General features: G+C 42.2%; 1 protein-coding gene across 3 annotated transcripts in view; it reads left to right on the forward strand.

Moving 5' to 3' along the window:
* Window positions 1–20171, forward strand: part of SULT1C2 (sulfotransferase family 1C member 2) — a 44950-nt gene that overhangs the window by 17485 nt on the left and 7294 nt on the right. For all 3 annotated transcript variants that reach the window (XM_053589657.1, XM_053589658.1, XM_053589659.1), the window contains exons 2-7: window positions 3881–4058; window positions 4429–4554; window positions 13273–13370; window positions 16684–16810; window positions 17403–17497; window positions 17655–17835. In XM_053589657.1, coding sequence (XP_053445632.1) covers window positions 3908–4058; window positions 4429–4554; window positions 13273–13370; window positions 16684–16810; window positions 17403–17497; window positions 17655–17835 — 778 coding nt within the window. In that variant the 5' untranslated portion in view covers window positions 3881–3907. The remainder of the gene's footprint in view (window positions 1–3880; window positions 4059–4428; window positions 4555–13272; window positions 13371–16683; window positions 16811–17402; window positions 17498–17654; window positions 17836–20171) is intronic.

Consider the following 20171-nt stretch of genomic DNA (forward strand, 5'->3'; position numbering starts at 1 on the left):
TCGATAAAATAGATAAACCTTTGGCCAACCTAACCAGGGAAAAAAGAGTAAAATCTCTAATTTCATCAATCAGAAATGGTAAAGATGAAATAGCAACAGACCCCTCAGAAATTCAAAAAATCTTTAACGAATATTACAAGAAACTTCACTCTCTGAAATATAAAAATCTGAAAGAAATCAACCAATACTTGGAAGTATGCCACCTACCAAGACTTAGCCAGAACAAAGGGGAAATATTGAACCAGCCTATATCAAGTTCTGAAATAGCATCAATTAGACAATATCTACCTAAAAAGAAAAGCCCAGGACCAGATGGCTTTACATCAGAATTCTACATAACCTTTAAAGAAGAACTAGTACCTATATTACTAAACCTCTTCTAAAATATAGAAAAAGAAGGAACACTACACAACACATTCTACGAAGCAAACATCACCTTGATCCCTAAACCAGGGAAAGACTTAACAAGAAAAGAAAATTATAGACCAATATCACTAATGAATATTGATGCAAAAATACTCAATAAGATCCTAACAAACACAATCCAACAACACATCAAAAAAACTATACACCATGACCAAGTGGGATTTATTCCAGGGTCTCAAGGCTGGTTCAATATACATAAATCTATAAATGTAATTCAGCACATAAACTAAAAAATAAAGACCATATGATGCTCTCAATTGATGCAGAAAAAGCTTTTGATAATATCCAGCATCCCTTCTTGATCAGAACACTTAAGAAAATTGGTATAGAAGGGACATTTCTTAAACAAATAGAGGCCATCCCCAGCAAACCCACAGCCAATATCATATTGAATGGAGTTAAATTGAAATTATTTCCACTTAGATCAGGAACCAAGCAAGGTTGCCCATTGTCTCCATTGCTCTTCAACATTGTAATGGAAGTTTTAGCCATTGCAATTAGGGAAGAAAAGTTGACCAAGGGTATCCACATAGGGTCAGAAGAGATCAAACTTTCACTCTTCGCAGATGACATGATTGTATATCTGGAAAACACTAAGGATTCTACTACACAACTTTTAGAAGTGATCAAGGAAAACAGCAATGTCTCAGGCTACAAAATCAACACCCATAAATCTGTAGCCTTTATATATACCAACAACAGCCAAGCCAGAAAAACAGTCAAGGACTCTATTCCTTTCACAGTAGTGCCAAAGAAGATGAAATATTTGGGAGTTTATCTAACAAAGGATGTGAAAGACCTATATAAAGAGAACTATGAAACTTTAAGAAAAGAAATAGCTGAATATGTTAACAAACGGAAAAACATACCATGCTCATGGCTGGGAAGAATCAACATCGTTAAAATGTCTATACTACCCAAAGCAATATATAATTTTAATGCAATTCCTATCAAAGCTCCATTGTCATATTTTAAAGATCCTGAAAAAATAATACTTTGTTTTATATGGAATCAGAAAAAACCTCGAATAGCCAAAACATTACTCAGAAATAAAAACAAAGCAGAAGGAATCACGCTACCAGACCTGAAACTGTACTATAAATCAATAGTGATCAAAACAGCATGGTACTGGCACAAAAACAGAGTATTAGATGTCGTGGAACAGAATAGAGAACCAAGAGATGAATCCAGCTACTTACCGTTATTTGATCTTTGACAAGCCAATTAAAAACATTCAGTGGGGAAAAGATTCCCTATTTAACAAATGGTGCTGGGTGAACTGGCTGGCCTTCTGTAAAAGACTGAAACTGGACCCACACCTCTCACCATTAACTAAGATAGACTCTCACTGGATTAAAGATTTAAACTTAAGACATGAAACTATAAAAATACTTGAAGAAAGTGCAGGGAAAACTCTTGAAGGAATTGGCCCGGGTGAATATTTTATGAGGAGGACTCCCCAGGCAATCGAAGCAGTATCAAAAATACATTACTGGGACCTGATCAAACTAAAAAGCTTCTGCATAGCTAAGAACATAGTAAGTAAAGCAAGCAGACAGTCCTCAGAATGGGAGAAAATATTTGCAGGTTATACCTCCAATAGAGGTCTAATAACCAGAATCCATAGAGAACTCAAACGTATTAGCAAGAAAAGATCAAGTGATCCCATCTTAGGGTGGGCAAAGGACTTGAAGAGAAACTTCTCTAAAGAAGACAGACGCATGATCTACAGATACATGAAAAAAGCTCATCATCCTTAATCATCGGGGAAATGCAAATCAAAACTACTTTGAGATATCACCTAACCCCAGTAAGAGTAGCCCACATAACAAAATCCCAAAACCAGAGATGTTGGCATGGATGTGGAGAAAAGGGCACACTTCTACACTGCTGGTGGGAATGCACACTAATATGTCCCTTTTGGAAGGATATTTGGAGAATACTTAGAGATCTAAAAATAGACCTGCGATTCGATCCTATAATTCCTTTACTAGGTATATACCCGGAAGACCAAAACTCACAATATAACAAAGACATCTGTACCAGAATGTTTATTGCAGCCCAATTCATAATCGCTAAGTCATGGAAGAAGCCCAAGTGCCCATCGACCCACGAATGTACTAGCAAATTGTGGTACATGTGGAATATTAAGCAGCCTTAAAGAAAGATGAAAACTTTACCTCTTTCATGTTTACATGGATGGAGCTGGAACGTATTCTTCTTAGCAAAGTATCTCAAGAATGGAAGAAAAAGTATCCAATGTACTCAGCCCTACTATGAAGCTAATTTATAGCTTTCATATGAAGGCTATAACTCAACTATAGCACAAGAATATGGGAAAAGGGCCAAGGGATGGGGGAGGTTAGGGTGGAGTGAGGGGAATGGGTGGGGCCACACCTATGGTGCATCTTAGAATGGGTACAGGCCAAACCTACTAAATGCAGAATACAAATGTCTAAATACAATAACTAAGAAAATGCCACAAAGGCTATGTTGAACAGTTTAACGAGAATATTTCAGATTATATATGAAACCAGCACATTGTATCCCTTCATTGCACAAATGTACACAGCTATGATTTAACAATAAAAAAAAATAAGAAAAAAATAAGAAACCACACCAAAAAACATAAAAAATGGGCAAAGGACTTGATTAGATATTTCTCAAAAAAAAAAGTGGCAAATAAGTACATTGGATGGTGCTCAACATCATTAGTCATTAGGGAAATACAAGTCAAAACCACAATGAGATATCACCTCCACCCATTAAGATGGCATTAGTACAAACAAATGTGGTAACAAGTTAGTGAACTCACGGTCACTACTCATGGGAAACATAAAATGTTACATCTACTGTGGAAAATGGCAAGGCAGTTTCTCAAAACATTAAACACAGAATTACCATTGGGAATTTCACATTGGGAATATATACCAAACAGAACTGAAGGCAGTAACTCAAAGATGTATTCCTACACCCACATTCATAACAGCATTATTCACAACAGGCAAAAAGTTCTATCCATGGATGAATATGGTACCAACAAAATGTGGTACATACACACAATGGACTATTACTCAGTCTTAAAAAGGAAGGAAACCTTGTCACCTGGTACAGTGAGGTAAACCATAAAGATATTAAACTAAGTAAGATAAGCCATTCACAAAAGGACAAATCCTATATGATGCCACTTATGTAAGATATGTGGAGTCCACATAGACAGAAAGTAGAATAGTGGTTGCTAGGGGCTAGAAGGAGAGCTGGTGTTCAATGAGCACAGAGTTTCAGTTCAGGAAGATGGAAAGCTCTGGAGATGGACAGTCGTGATGGTTGCATGGCAATGAGCATATACTTAGTGCCTGTGAACTATATACCTATCAAGGGTTGAAATGGTCAATTTTACATTATGCGTATCTTACCACAGTGTTTCTAAAGTCTCTCTATTCTCTTCCTGTAGGAATTATTCTCATAATTCCAAGACACTATGGCCGGGAGCACGGAGTTGGGGAAACAGACACAACTGAGTGAGGTGGCAGGGATCCTCCTGCAGACTGCAACTGCAGGCAACTGGAACCACATTCAGAGCTTTGAGGCCAAGCCGGATGATCTCCTCATCTGCACCTACCCTAAATCAGGTGACTGCAACTGCAACCTGCAGAGCCAGCATGGACCCTCACCTACTTGGAATTCCCTGTAGGAAACCTGCCCCTTCCCATCATTCCCTGGTGGGGCTTCATGCTCCGGTGCCTGGCGCCCTGACCTTCCCCCTGGACCAGCATGAAGCTTGTGGCCTTACTGCCATGCACTGCTCTTGGGTGGGCCACTCTTTGCCTGTGCTTACCCCCAGGGATCCAAACTCCATTCAGTCCATCACTCATGGCTAACAAGATCCTGCCCAGAGGGGAGGCAAAGCCAACACCAGGCTGTGTCCCCTTCATTTACTTGGGACACAGGGGACACTATCTAATAGGTTTCTGCTTCTCATCCCTCCCTTCTGAGCCTCAGGGACAACATGGATACAGGAAATCGTGGACATGATTGAACAGAGTGGGGACGTGGAGAAGTGCCAGCGAGCCCTCATCCAGCACCGCCACCCTTTCATTGAGTGGGCTCGGCCACCCCAGCTCTCCGGTGAGAGCAGCTCCATCCACTCCTTCTCTCCCTCTCCGGTTTCTCCATCTCTTCTCTCTCTCTCTCTAGCTCTCTCTCTCTCACTCATTACTATTGCCAAATGTTTTCTCCTTTTATCTTCTCCTCCTCCTTTGTCTACATATTATCTAAGACTATTTGCCAAAAGTGAATCACCAAGTAAGAAGGTTATGTGATGGGGCCAGATCCTGCTTTATTTTCTTCTTTAACCCTCCCTCTGGTCATGTGCTACTGTAGAACATGCAGAGAAGAAAACCTATAAGCAATTCACACCCCTCTTCTCCCCATACCCCACCTCCACAAAAGCACAGTGCAGCCAGGGGAGTACCTGTACCTGGTAATGCGCACACACACACACACACACATATATACACACACAGGCACACATACACACATATAAGCACACATACATGCACGCATGCCTATACACATATGCACATGCATATACACATACATGCACAGGCATGCACATATGCACATACACACATGCACACATATACACATAGGCACACACACATACAGATACACACATACACAGGTGCACACACATACATACACATATGCACATACACACATACACATGCATATACACACACATACACCTGTGCATACACACATATACACATACAGGTGTCCATACATACACATGCACACATACACACATATGCACATACATGCACACATATACCCATACACACACATATACATGCATACAGACACACATACACACGTGCATACACATATATATGCACATGTACACACTTACACACGTGCACATACACACATATACACATGCACATACACACACACAAACACATTTGGAGCCAATGGTTTCTGTTCAGTAGAGAAGCCTATTTCTGGTAATGCTCAACCTGGAAGTTTTTCTCTTCATCCCATAATAGGTAACCAGAAAGTAAAAGAAGCTATTCTACATAACCAGCAGCTGCTGGACATAGTTTGTGAAACAAGGACAGGAGGAAGGGCTACTTCCCTAAGTCTCAGCATTGCAGAGATCTATGTAACAGAAAATGGGGAACACAGGTAGCTGGAACTATGAAAATATAGTTAATGCAACTCTAGGATGAAGACAGACTTAAAGCAACTCTTGACAGAGTCCCTACAAATGCCTTCAGATAGGAAGTTGCTGATCTGATGCACACAGATACTTGTGTGCTGGGGGAGTGGTGTCTCCAAGTCAGAACAGCCTGGAGGTGCTTTGTTTTTCCTTATGATCCTCCCTGCCAACCCATCTGGCTCCTCTGGACCCGTGCGGATAATCACTACCTCTGCAATCCACTGCCTCTTTCTCCCCTGCCCTCCTCTGGATTATATGTGGGGGTCCAGCCCCATACACAAGACATCTTCAGCTTGCTGAGCTGTGACCCCCCACTCTGTGTGCAGTCAGGACCTGGCATTTTGTGTGTGTCATCTGGGCTTCTGCCCCTCGAGCAGCAGGAACATATGGTGGTTAAGAGTGACCAGGATTTAAATCTCGACTCCATGACCTATAGCAAGTTACTTAACCTCTCTGTGTTAAGCTACCAAGTGTCAATAGAATTTTAATTAGTGCCTACCTCAAAGGACTGATGCAGAAATTAAATGAATTTAATATATACATAAAGCTTGAAACTGTGACACTTAGGAGATACAATCTAAGTCAGTGATTTTCAACCAACATGCCATGGCACACTGCTGTGCCATGAGAGGATCTTGGGTGTGCCATGAAAATATTTAAAGATCATTAGTTAAATTATTTTCTAAAGAAGTTCTAAGCACAATGAGTATATTCTTTTTTCCACTCTTTTTTATCATAATTTAAGATAATTTTTATCTTAATTTAAGTATCATAAATTTGTATCATAATTAAGTTTTTTTTAACAGAAGTTTAACTATAGGTTCAAGACTACCATGAGATTTAAAAAAGGTTGAAAATCACAGGTCTAAGTGTTAGATATGATTATAATCACCTCTCCAAGGAAAATCCCTTGTCCCAGAAGGCTATGTGTTTCCCAATCATCCAAGACCAGACTTTGGGTTGGGCACGGTGGCTCACACTTGTAATCCCAGGGCTCTGGGAGGCCAAGATGGGAGGATCACTTGAGTTCAGGAGTTCAAGATCAGCCTGAGCAAGAGCCAGACCCTGTCTCTAAAAAATAGCCAGATGTGGTGGGCGCCTGTAGACCCAGCGACTTGGGAGGCTGAGGCAGGAGGATTGCTTGAGCCCAAGAGTTTGAGGTTGCTGTGAGCTATGATGATGCCATTGCACTCCACCAAGGCCAACAAAGTGAGATTCTGTCTCAAAAAAGGAATTAAAAGACCAGATCTTGATCTTTTTCTACATTTTGCCCCTGCCACCATTGTCTTACTTCTGACTAAAAAAGGTGATGGAGGGCGGCGCCTATGGCTCAGTCGGTAAGGCGCCGGCCCCATATACCGAGGGTGGTGGGTTCAAACCCGGCCCCGGCCAAACTGCAACCAAAAAATAGCCGGGCGTTGTGGTGGGCACCTGTAGTCCCAGCTGCTCGGGAGGCTGAGGCAAGAGAATTGCTTAAGCCCAGGAGTTGGAGGTTGCTGTGAGCTGTGTGAGGCCACGGCACTCTACCGAGGGCCAGAAAGTGAGACTCTGTCTCTACAAAAAAAAAAAAAAAAGGTGATGGAATCAAGAGGAAAAGCCTAACCAAGATTTCTAAGGAGGTATGTAATCAGATATTCCTCACCATAAGGAGTAGAGCAGTGGTTCTCAACCTTCCTAATGCCACAACCTTTTAATACAGTTCCTGTGGGTCATGACCCAAAGGTTGAGGACCGCTGGAGTAGAGGGTCTAATGACTAAGTCAGCATCAAAACCAGAATAGATCTTCTCACAAGCCAACTCCAGCAGCTGTAGAATTTCCTGAAAGGATGGTAACTGATTGCCCATCATACGGAGACCAAGATTGTTAATCAAGGTGTCCTGTGTCCAAAGAGGTAGCAGTCTCAAGCTTTATGATCTTCCCAGCCACAGAAGGCTGGGTGAAAATTTAGCCATGCAGTGGTTTTATTTCAAAGTAAATGATCCTGCCAACAGAGGTTAGAGGCACCTTTGAGAGGAGAGTGTGGCTGACACAGGTTCATGGGTGTTGGTCAAGCTCCTATCCAGCCTGAGAGGGCTCTGGAGTGGGCAGCATCACTAGACAATGGATGAGCTCATGCCCTGGCCGCTTGATAACCTTTTCTGGTCTCCTTCCATACTCCCACCCGCCCCAAGCTACAGAGCCCTTCCACATCAAAGGTATCACAACTGTGACCCAGTAAGAACAGGTATGGAAAGACTGTGTGTGTGAACTGGCTATCGGTGAAACCAAGAAGTAGTCCACAGAGTCCAACAAGCATTTACATGATAAGTCAGGCGCTGCTCATATCTACTTGTCAATAAAATATGGTCCCACAGAAGAGAGAAATGCAGAATCTGCTATGTGTAATAATAAGCAGTGAACATGTTGTTCAGAGCTTACCATAAAATGCTATTGGGCAGGGTGAGGGAGAGGGGAATGTGGCCAAAAACAGTTCCTGGGGGTGACACCTGAGTAAGCTTTTGTTATTGTTGCGGAGTATCTGCCTATCTCTCCAGCAAGCTCCCCAACAATAAGAAACTAGTTCTGTTTAACTTTTCACTTGATAGTAAGAAACTTGTTCCATTTAACTTTGGACCACTATGGAGCTATTTCCACAATATTGGCTGAATTGATTTATCTTCACACAGTCACCTGCTGTTTGGCTGAAATGCCAAAGCTAAGATCTTAGTGTGGATGGTGAAGCCCCAAAGGACTCCATTTGCCCCTTCCTCCTTGCTATGGGCTCAGGAGTGGACTCTGCAGCCTCTGGTTTGTCCTGCATACTCTCACCCTGGTTCCCCTACCCACAGTCTCAGGAGCCAGGGCAGCGAACTCAGGGTGAGACAGCTCCAACAAGCACTGACGGGAGAGATGGAGTGGCAGAAAAAAACAGGAATGTACAATTTACCCATATTTGTAAAAGAGAACACTGGTGAGCTGCTTTATGTACAGCCTCAAACCCACAGAGTCTCTCTCCCGTAGGGGTTCTTTGCCAGAAAAGTCTGGAGATGGAGCGGGGCCAAGCCCACTGGGAGGGCTGCATCAGGAGGAGGGTGCTGCCAGTATACAGGACTGTGGTGACCAAACACAGACTTCCCAAGTAAAAGAATAAGCACCTTTTTAAGGCCCTGGATGACTTCTGTCTACATGGCATTAGCTCAGGTGTGACAGGAAAGATCAGAGCCAGCTGGAGGGAAATGGAGCAGCGTGCAGATCCAGCGTCCTACAGACTCCCTGGGTCTTGCTCCCGGGGTAGGACTGACAGTCCAACTCCACCTGTCACCCTCTGCCCTCTGTGCCCATTAGGGGTTCTCACAGTTTCCATCTCTGGGCCTCTTTGTGTTGTGCTTCTTTAACTTTGTCATCATTTTGCTTTTCAGCTTCTATGTTCTGCTGTTTAACCCCATTCATTGTGGATTTCTACTTCTGGAAGCTTTATAAATCTTCCTGGTCTTTTTGGTAGTTTCTTCTAACACTTGCTCAAGTTTTCAATTGCCTCTTTTATTATTTGCACATTTTCTTTTTTTTTTTTTGTAGAGACAGAGTCTCACTTTATGGCCCTCAGTAGAGTGCCGTGGCCTCACACAGCTCACAGCAACCTCCAATTCCTGGGCTTAAGCGATTCTCTTGCCTCAGCCTCCTGAGTAGCTGGGACTACAGGCGCCCGCCACAACACCCAGCTATTTTTTTGGTTGCAGTTTGGCTGGGGCGAGTTTGAACCCGCCACCCTCGGTATATGGGGCCGGCGCCTTACCGACTGAACCACAGGCGCCGCCCCATTTTCTTTTTTTTTTTATTGTATATAAAATTTATTTATTATTAACTGCTTAATTTTTCTTTGTTTTTTTTCTTTTTTTATTTTTATTAAATCATAGCTGTGTACATTAATATGATCATGGGGCACCATACACTTGGTTCATAGATCGTTTGACACATTTTCATCACACTAATTAACATAGCTTTCATAGCATTTTCTTAGTTATTTTGCTGAGACCTTTACATTCCACGTGAAAGATCTATATAAAGAGAACTATGAAAGTCTAAGAAAAGAGATAGCTGAGATTGTTAACAAATGGAAAAATATACCATGCTCATGGTTGGGAAGAATCAACAATGTTAAAATGTCCATACTACCCAAAGCAATATATAATTTCAACGCAATCCCCATTAAAGCTCCACTGTCATACTTTAAAGATCTTGAAAAAACAATACTTCATTTTATATTTGCACGTTTTCAACATAGTGATTTATATTTTCTATCAAAGCCTCCAATACTTGTGGTCTTTAGGGGTTTAATTCCTACATGTATTTTTTTTTTTCTAACTCCTGCTCATGAAGTGCATTTTCTCATTGATTTTGTAATTTTGTATAATGAGCTTTTTTTCTCTCCTGGTCTTGATCTTCTACCTGAGCTGGAGCATTTCAAAGGTAGACTAGTTTAAGGTATTTTCTGGAACAAGCAGATAGTGTGATTTCAAGTCCATGCAGGTGGTCTGAGGACAGTGTTGTGATATGAGTTTCTAAGCAAGCCCATTTTTTCTGCATGCAGAGCCAAGGCAGAGACAAAGAAATACCTTGTCTCACTTTGTCAGTGGGTGAAACTTTCCTCTCTCACCCTTTCACTGAAGTCACAAACATCTGAGTTTCTCAGGCTAATACATGGGTTTCTACATCATGGGTCACAAAGCCTGGGCTACTGGCCTCCTCCCCGTGCAGGGGTCACTGAACTGAGGACTAGGGGTCCCAGCATGGGCAAACCCATTCAAGGTAGCTGTGAGCACAGCCTTTGCCTATCTGTCCATCTTTCAGTTCCCTCTTCACTTGAGCCCTGGAAGGTCCCCTTATTTTCTTATGAGCCTGGTCATGCATTTAAAGGATGTATGTGGTGTTTTAATCAGAATCTGCAGGTTTGTGATAACAGGAGAGGTCTTCACAATGCCCAGGCCACTATGTCACCAGCAGTGGAAGTGTCTGAGTGGGACCAACCAGGTGCACAGAGATGAAGACAGGAGGGCAGATGCATGCACACCACTCAAGGGCCCAGAGCGGCAGGTCCAGTGCAAACAGAAGAGCAGAGTATGAGTTGGAGATGAGGAGGAAGCTGAGGAATGACACGAGAGGAGGAATGGTTTTACAGTTCTTGCTAAAGAACAAGGAATTTAAAAACCTTTAAAAGTGGTTTTCCAACTTTCCTTTTTAGTACCAAAATGCTTTTTTATTTAAAAAAATACTGATACCCTATGATCCAGCAATTCCACTTCTGGGAATACAACTAAAAGAAATGAAAATACGGTCTCAAACATATATTTATACACCTACATTCATAACAGCATTATCTGAAATAGCCCATGTGCGCTGATGGATGAATGATAAACAAGATGTGTATCCACACATGAGGAAATATCATTCAGCCTTCAAAGGAAGGCGATTCTGACACATGCTGCAACCTGGATGGACATTGAAAACACGTGCTGACATAAGTCGGATATAAAAGGACAAACACCATTTGATTCCACTTACATGAAATACCTAGAGTAGTCAAATTCAGAGAGACAGAGCAGAATGGTGGTTTCCAAGAGCTAGGGGAGGGGAAAGTGAAGTTGTTTAATGGGGAGAGAGTTTTCATTTGGGAAGATGATGAAGTTCTGGAGATGAATAGAGATGGACTGTTGCACAATAAAATGTGAATGTACTTAAATTAATACCACTACACTGCATACTTAAAATGGTTGAGACAGTGAATTCTAAATTATATGTATTTTACCATGATTTTTAAAAAATAATATTGGGGATTCCCAACATACAAAACAAATAATATCAAAGAGAAGCAGAATCAGATATGGTCCTTCATTCTTCACCACCCCAGGCCTCCTACACAGAGAGAGGAGAGAGAGATAGAGCTTAGGGAGCAAGTGTGAGCAGCCATATAGGAGACCATGCAAGTTTTCCAAGAGGAAGACTCAATCAGAGCTGCTCAAAAGCAGTGACAATTTGAAGGCTCTGGAGCCACTAACATTTCCAGGTGTTGGTAACAACAGCTTCAGCTGTACACCTGGTCCCTCCCAGCTGAAGGGCTCAATCCTCATCCTCTTTCCGGATCTGGCAGGAAGTGTCCCCATTCTTCAGGCTCAGAAGAGCCACCAAAGCACAATGCTTAAGGATCACACAAGAATCTAATTTATAGTAGGGAAAGGAGAGTTTGCAATCAGAGTAACATTCCTGGCATGAAGCTTCTTAAAAGTCAAGACTTGGCCACGGTACTCCTTCAGTGACTGTAGGAGTGACTGTACAGTGACTGTACCCTTGGTACAGAGGGCCATCTTTCCTGCAGATTCCCCCACTCCCATCTTTGGAAGACTAGGCCCTGAAAGGAAAGGGCCTGGCTCCTCAGTCAGTTCACTTTAGTGCTCAGAGGTCCAAGGATTATGTGCTTAGGACAAGAGACCTGCTCAACTGCAAACCTTACACCAGGCCAGGGAGGTGGGAGGTCAAATGGAGCGTCACTTCAGAACATCCCTGTTGTTGTACATTTAAAATAAGATGCTGTTTTATTATCAGCTCTTATTCCCCATTTTTAGAAATACGCTCCTCCATTCATTCAGTCTTCCTGACCACTTTGTTTGTTTGTTTGTTTGTTTTGAGACAGTCTCACTCTATTGCCCTGGGTAGAGTGCCATGGCATCATAGCTCAAACTCTCGGGCTCAAGATATTTTCTCAGTATCCTGAGTAACTGGGACTACAGGCACAACACTCAACTAGTTTTTCTATTTTTAGTAGAGATGGGGTCTCGCTCTTGCTCAGGTTGGTCTGGAACTCCTGAGCTCAAGAAATCCACCCATCTCTGCCTCCCAGAGTGCTGGGATTACAGGTGTGAGCCACAGTGCCCAGCTCATTCTTGACCATTCTTGAAGAGGGATTTTTACTCACCCACTATGCGTCGAGTCCAAACTCCAGAGTGCACCTGACAGTATCAATTCACTCCAGATTCTTGGGGCACTTTTGTTTCTCTGCATTAACTCACCCCAGCTCCCCCCATCTTATTTGCAGAAGCCTCTGATTCCTGCACTAGAATGGGAGGTCCTCAGAGAGAAGGTCCATCTTTACTTTTGCTGCCTTTTCTCTTAATCTCAATCTAACATGATGACTGCACAGAGCAAGTGCCCAGTAAGGTTCTTTAATAAGAGAGTAGAAATTAGGAGTCACAGGACAGCAACAAGTAGTTGCAAACAGGCCAAGTACATGGGCAGCCTACTGCAGGCACATGGGGCTTGGCTCTGGCTGGCAGGGAGGCAAGACAGTCCTGCTCTCTGGTTCTGGCTGGTGCTGCCTCAACGAGACTTCACTTGTCTATTCTCTGCTTCTACCTCCTCACCCTCAAAGTGACAGAGTAGGTGAACTCTAAGCTCCCTTCCAGCTCTCAAGCTGTGTGGTACTACAAAATTGATATGAAGATCATATCAATAAGCTCATTGTGAAATCCCAAAAGAAAATCAAGAGACTAGTGGAAACTTAGGTGAGACGGGATATTCTGGACAGAGCCCAGATCCTAAGGTTCCCATGTAGCATTTCTGCTGTGTAAATGTTTCCTCTTGAATTATTTTAAAGGTGTGGAAAAAGCCAAAGCGATGCCCTCTCCACGGATACTAAGGACTCACCTTCCCACGAGGCTGCTGCCACCATCTTTCTGGGAAAACAACTGCAAGGTAAGACAGCAGCAGCTCCTGGTGACAGGAGGGAGAGGAGGCCCTGACTCAGAAAGTCCATCATTATGTTTGCCTGTCCACTGTCTCTGAAGTATATGAGCAATCACAGAAAATGTAAAGTCCTACTCAGCAGGGTATTCACCTGAACAGTTTCAAATCAGGGCGACGCCTGTGGCTCAGTCCGTAGGGCGCCGGCCCCATATGCCGAGGGTGGCGGGTTCAAACCCGGCCCCGGGCAAACTGCAACCAAAAAATAGCCGGGCGTTGTGGCGGGCGCCTGTAGTCCCAGCTGCTCGGGAGGCCGAGGCAAGAGAATTGCTTAAGCCCAAGAGTTTGAGTTGCTGTAAGCTGTGATGCCACAGCCTTCTACCATGGGTAACATAAAAAAGAAAAGTGCTGAATAAATGAGGGACTCATGACTGTGGAGTAAAAGGGGACAAGGATACAAAGTGAGCTGGCAGCCTTGGTGAGAAAGTAGGGCCCTGTTTCTTAGGGGTGGGGAGGATGAAGGGGAAAGAAGGGCTAAGAAAGATGTATTTCTGAAGGGCAAGAGTACAGCTGAGGAAGGACTCACATCAAATGATTTCAGTCCTTTCTGTATAGCCAGATGAGGGGACAGGAACTTCCATTTCCAGGATTATGGCAGGTAGATACCCTGAAACCCTTTTGTATAAAACACCTAGGAAGACTATTCCTGGTGTTTCCTAGTGCATTCCTAGTGCATTCCTTTCCAATGCATAACCAAGATCAGAATAAAGTGAGGAAAGTTTAAAAATGAAGAAGGAACTTGAAACTCAAAAAGATAAATTGAAACTGGAGCTCTCCTGGGGGATGTCATTAACCGGAAGATGCAGCAACTTAAGCTTTAATGGCTGCATGGGGACAAGGTCAATGTCTATAGCAAAAGGATGCAAAAAGGTGATGGCCCAAATCTGGGACTGAAAGGCTACATTCTCAATGGACAGGTGAAGGCGGCAAAGGGAATCTCTTTGTCTTGACCTAAACTTCAGGTTGAGAAACTAACATGGGGTGATCGCCACATACTCCCTGGAGGGACACAGCTTCAACTTAGGCCCCACAGGACTCCATCTTGAGCTCAACATCCTGTGTTACAAAACACACAAAAGAACAAGCATGTTCAGAAAGAAAAAACAGCAATCAGACCTCAAGAACTTCACCGGCAGGCCACCACAGGGCCGTGCGTGCAGAGGGAGTGGGGAAAGAACAGCAAGAGCCTTCATTGCTGTTTCTGCTAGAAGGAGTAGGTGAGGCAGGGTAAGGTGGATAACAAAATTATCAGACATAGAAATAAGAGAAGAATGTTTATGTTGTTTAAAGAAATAAGACCAAATCAAAAGTAAAGGGCTGACTCATTAGTTTTAGAAACAGACTATTAAATAATTACATGAAATGTTTATAACTGAAAAAAATGTACATTGAAATTAAAAACTCAAGAATAAACTAAAATGCAGAAGAGATACAGCTGAAGAAAGAATTACTGAACTGATGGAATGGGGGTGGGAGAAAGGCGGGAGGAGGGATGAGAGGTAAGAAATATGAGAGGGAACAAAGGAGAGGTTAATAAAATGATCACACACAGCAATAAAGTGAAAGAAAACTTGAGGTTTAAAAGTTTAAGAATTTAGATGGCTTTTTTAAAATCAACATTTTGAAAAATTTCATTGGCATCTGGCATCTTGGTAAGTTGGAGAAAAGAGAATGGGCACTACTAAGATGTGGCAGATGGTGACAGAGCGAGCATCTGCAGAAGCAGGGTTCTCAACCTCTAACGTGTTCTAATCAAGTGCAGTGAGACAGGTAAATGTGGAATTGACTGTCACAAGGAAGCCCTGTACACCCACAGGCCACCACAGAGCCACATGTGCAGAAGTACTAGGTCAGGAGGCAGAGGGAGTGGGGAAAGCACAGCAAGAGCCTTTATTGCTTTTGCTGCTGGAAGGAGTGGGTAAGGCGGGATAAACGGAAAGGCCACTGGCTAATGTGAACCACATTGGCAGGCTCTGGAGCACAACAGCTGTGCCTGGATGTCTGGTACCTGGCCCTGAGGGTTCCAGGGAGGTGGGTAGAGCCCCAGAGGGTGAGTCTGATGACGCAGGCAGTTAGGGGTCTGGGCTCAGGATTGGTTAGTTTACATAGTTACTGTCTCTAGGAATGAGCTACCCATGGGAGGAGCAGTCTCCCCAGAGTCACAAAGGAACCAGGATGTCAAAGCGTCAGAATATAGAATATAACAGACGTGACTAATACAGCACTACTGACATTCAGGCCAGAGCACTCTTCCTTGTGGGCAGGAGCAGGCGTCTCTCCTCTGTGTTGTAGTTATTTTCTTGCTCCACGGCCTAAACTCTTAACCATGAAGCTCTCCTGCTTCTCTGGTAACCTAAGAAGAGAGTATGAGAAGGGCATCAGCATTCCAGTGGAAGTTTCTTAGTTGTATGGTAGGTCACAATTTCTAGAGAAAGATTCTGCTCCTGATACCAAAGGGGCAATCAGGAGTCAAGCTCATTAACTAATCAATAGGACCAAGTTCAAAATAGAGAGCAGGATTGGCAAAGAAGCAGGAACAGGCATCTGAGAGACAGGTCACAAGGGGCATAGCCAGCACTGCGGACCTGAGTCACTGTGCACAGCCCCCCTCAGAACGGCACAATGCGGGGGTACACTTCAGAACAACTAAGAGTATATTATAAATGTCTTATCACAAGAAATGAGTACGTGAGGTGATGGTTGTGTTAATCAGTTTGATTTAAGCATTCCACATTGTATATCAAATCATCACATTGTACCCCATAAATGTATACAATTATGATTTAATAAAAAGTAAGAAAAAAGAAAAACTCCTTTTCTCTGGGTAAGAGGTCAGTATCCTTTATTATGTATAATTCATCCCTCAAAATTTTACATAAAATGAAGCATTCAAGCCCTATCAATCTGAAATCTTAGACTAAACGTACATATACAACTTTGAAAAGTCTTATAAGTCTAAATGCATTTTCAATGACTTGACTTAAAGGCAGTGTCTGTGTGGTTCCTTGTAATATTGAAAGCTGTATTATTTAGCTATAAAACAACGAGAAGTGGGAGATTTTCATTATCAGTATGAGTAACTGATTTTTATACATTACATAGTGGTCATTTCTCTGTCATAAAATTGCAACACCTAAGTAAGAGTTGTTATTAAAAATGAGTTTCCTGTGGCAAAAAAAAAAAAAAGAATGGCTCAAGGTAAAGAAACTGTGAAAAATCCATGTTTTATACCATCTTTCACTCACTTCTTCACTTTACCCCAAAGTTCCTTTACATAGCTCGGAATGCTAAAGACTGTATGGTTTCCTACTACCATTTCCAAAGGATGAATCAAATGCTTCCTGACCCTGGTACCTGGGATGAGTATTTTGAAACCTTCATCAAAGGAAAAGGTAAAGGAAAATCTTTTTTTTTTTTTTTTTTTTTTTGCAGTTTTGGCCAGGGCTGGGTTTGAACCCACCACCTCTGGCATATGGCACCAGTGCCCTACCCCTTTGAGCCACAGGCACCACCCAAGGAAAATCCTTTTGCATTCTCACTCTAGCAAGGCTTACTCTAGGAAATCAGGCAAACCATTTCAATTCCCTAGAATGCCATGTTCCTTATTGGGTGTGATTCCCACAGATTGGGACCGGACAGAGTACACTGGCTGCTTTTACTGTGCACACCCACTGCTGTCAGCAAACATCTTCCACCTGATTCAAAAGCCTTTATTCTGGGTCACATGGCCCACAGAGCTGCCCCCATTCCAAAGAGTATCCCTGTCCCAATATGAGGGAATAACAAACATGAAGCCACCTTAGGTGGCAAATAACCCCAAAGTTGTCCCAACCTACATCACCCTTAAATTCAGGACCCTTAGGACGTATCCGATACAGAATTGGTTTTTCTCTCTCTCCACTGCACTTTAGGTAACTAAAATCCCTGACATCCAAAAGGTGCTATACCACCTCTAAGTGGACTGTTCCATGTCCTCTGTTTCAGTGGCCTGGGGTTCCTGGTTTGACCATGTGAAAGGATGGTGGGAGATAAAAGACAGATACCGAGTTCTCTTCCTCTTCTTCGAGGACATAAAGAGAGTGAGTAAAGGCCCTTTGGAAGAACTATGTCAGACCCAGGTGCAGAAAAATCCAAAGTTGTTTCAAGGCTGTACTTGTGGGAGGGATGTCCCAAAGAATTGAACTGTGTCTTTCTGATACTTTCCTCCGTTCTAATCCAATGTTGCTCTGACCACAGGACCCAAAGCGTGAAATTCAGAAGGTGATGCAGTTCATGGGAAAGAGCCTGGATGAAACAGTGATAGATAAAATTGTCCAGGAGACATCATTTGAGAAAATGAAAGAAAATCCCATGATAAATCGTTCTACAATTCCCAAATCTATCCTGGATCAGTCCATTTCCCCCTTCATGAGAAAAGGTTTGTGAAGCCTCTTTTTTTTTTTTTTTTTTTTTTTTTTTAATTTTTTTTTTTTTTTTTTTATCTTTTTTTTTTTTTTTATTGTTGGGGATTCATTGAGGGTACAATAAGCCAGTTACACTGATTGCAATTGTTAGGTAAAGTCCCTCTTGCAATCATGTCTTGCCCCCATAAAGTGTGACACACACTAAGGCCCCACCCCCCTCCCTCCATCCCTCTTTCTGCACCCCCCCATAACCTTAATTCTCATTAATTGTCCTCATATCAAGATTGAGTACATAGGATTCATGCTTCTCCATTCTTGTGATGCTTTACTAAGAATAATGTCTTCCACTTCCATCCAGGTTAATACGAAGGATGTAAAGTCTCCATTTTTTTTAGTGGCTGAATAGTATTCCATGGTATACATATACCACAGCTTGTTAATCCATTCCTGGGTTGGTGGGCATTTAGGCTGTTTCCACATTTTGGCGATTGTAAATTGAGCTGCAATAAACAGTCTAGTACAAGTGTCCTTATGATAAAAGGATTTTTTTCCTTCTGGGTAGATGCCCAGTAATGGGATTGCAGGATCGAATGGGAGGTCTAGGTTGAGTGCTTTGAGGTTTCTCCATACTTCCTTCCAGAAAGGTTGTACTAGTTTGCAGTCCCACCAGCAGTGTAAAAGTGTTCCCTTCTCTCCACATCCACGCCAGCATCTGCAGTTTTGAGATTTTGTGATGTGGGCCATTCTCACTGGGGTTAGATGGTATCTCAGGGATGTTTTGATTTGCATTTCTCTAATATATAGAGATGATGAACATTTTTTCATGTGTTTGTTAGCCATTCGTCTGTCGTCTTTAGAGAAAGTTCTATTCATGTCTCTTGCCCATTGATATAAGGGATTGTTGGCTTTTTTCATGTGGATTAATTTGAGTTCTCTATAGATCCTGGTTATCAAGCTTTTGTCTGATTGAAAATATGCAAATATCCTTTCCCATTGTGTGGGTTGTCTCATTGCTTTGGTTATCGTCACCTTAGCTGTACAGAAGCTTTTCAGTTTAATGAAGTCCCATTTGTTTATTTTTGTTGTTGTTGCAATTGCCATGGCAGTCTTCTTCATGAAGTTTTCCCCCAGGCCAATATCTTCCAGTGTTTTTCCTATGCTTTCTTTGAGGATTTTTATTGTTTCGTGCCTTAAATTTAAGTCCTTTATCCATCTTGAATCAATTTTTGTGAGTGGGGAAAGGTGTGGGTCCAGTTTCAGTCTTTTACACGCAGACATCCAGTTCTCCCAACACCATTTATTGAATAGGGAGTCTTTCCCCCAAGGTAAGTTCTTGTTTGGTTTATCGAAGATTAGGTGGTTGTAAGATGTTAGTTTCATTTCTTGGTGTTCAATTCGATTCCAAGTGTCTATGTCTCTGTTTTTGTGCCAGTACCATGCTGTCTTGAGCACTATGGCTTTGTAGTACAGACTAAAATCTGGTATGCTGATGCCCCCAGCTTTATTTTTGTTACTAAGAACTGCCTTAGCTATACGGGGTTTTTTCCGGTTCCATACAAAACGCAGAATCATTTTTTCCAAATCTTGAAAGTACGATGTAGGTACTTTGATAGGAATGGCATTGAATAGGTAGATTGCTTTGGGAAGTATAGACATTTTAACAATGTTGATTCTTCCAAGCCATGAGCATGGTATGTTCTTCCATTTGTTAATATCCTCTGCTATTTCCTTTCTGAGGAGTTCATAGTTTTCTTTATAGAGGTCCTTCACCTCCTTCGTTAGGTATATTCCTAGGTATTTCATTTTCTTTGAAACTATGGTGAAGGGAGTTGTGTCCTTAATTAGCTTCTCCTCTTGACTGTTATTGGTGTATACAAAGGCTACTGACTTGTGGACATTGATTTTATATCCTGAAACATTACTGTATTTTTTGATGACTTCTAGGAGTCTTGTGGTTGAGTCTTTGGGGTTCTCTAAGTATAAGATCATGTCGTCAGCAAAGAGGGAGAGTTTGACCTCCTCTGCTCCCATTTGGATTCCCTTTATTTCCTTGTCTTGCCTAATTGTATTGGCTAGAACTTCCAGCACTATGTTGAATAGTAAAGGTGACAGAGGACAACCTTGTCTGGTTCCAGTTCTAAGAGGAAAAGCTTTCAGTTTTACTCCATTCAGTAAAATATTGGCTGTGGGTTTGTCATAGATAGCTTCAATCAGTTTTAGAAATGTGCCACCTATGCCTATACTCTTCAGTGTTCTAATTAGAAAAGGATGCTGGATTTTATCAAATGCTTTTTCTGCATCTATTGAGAGGATCATGTGATCTTTATTTTTGCCTCTGTTAATATGGTGG

The sequence above is a fragment of the Nycticebus coucang genome, chromosome 4 (assembly GCF_027406575.1).
Source record: "Nycticebus coucang isolate mNycCou1 chromosome 4, mNycCou1.pri, whole genome shotgun sequence".
Taxonomy (NCBI): Eukaryota; Metazoa; Chordata; class Mammalia; order Primates; family Lorisidae; genus Nycticebus; species Nycticebus coucang.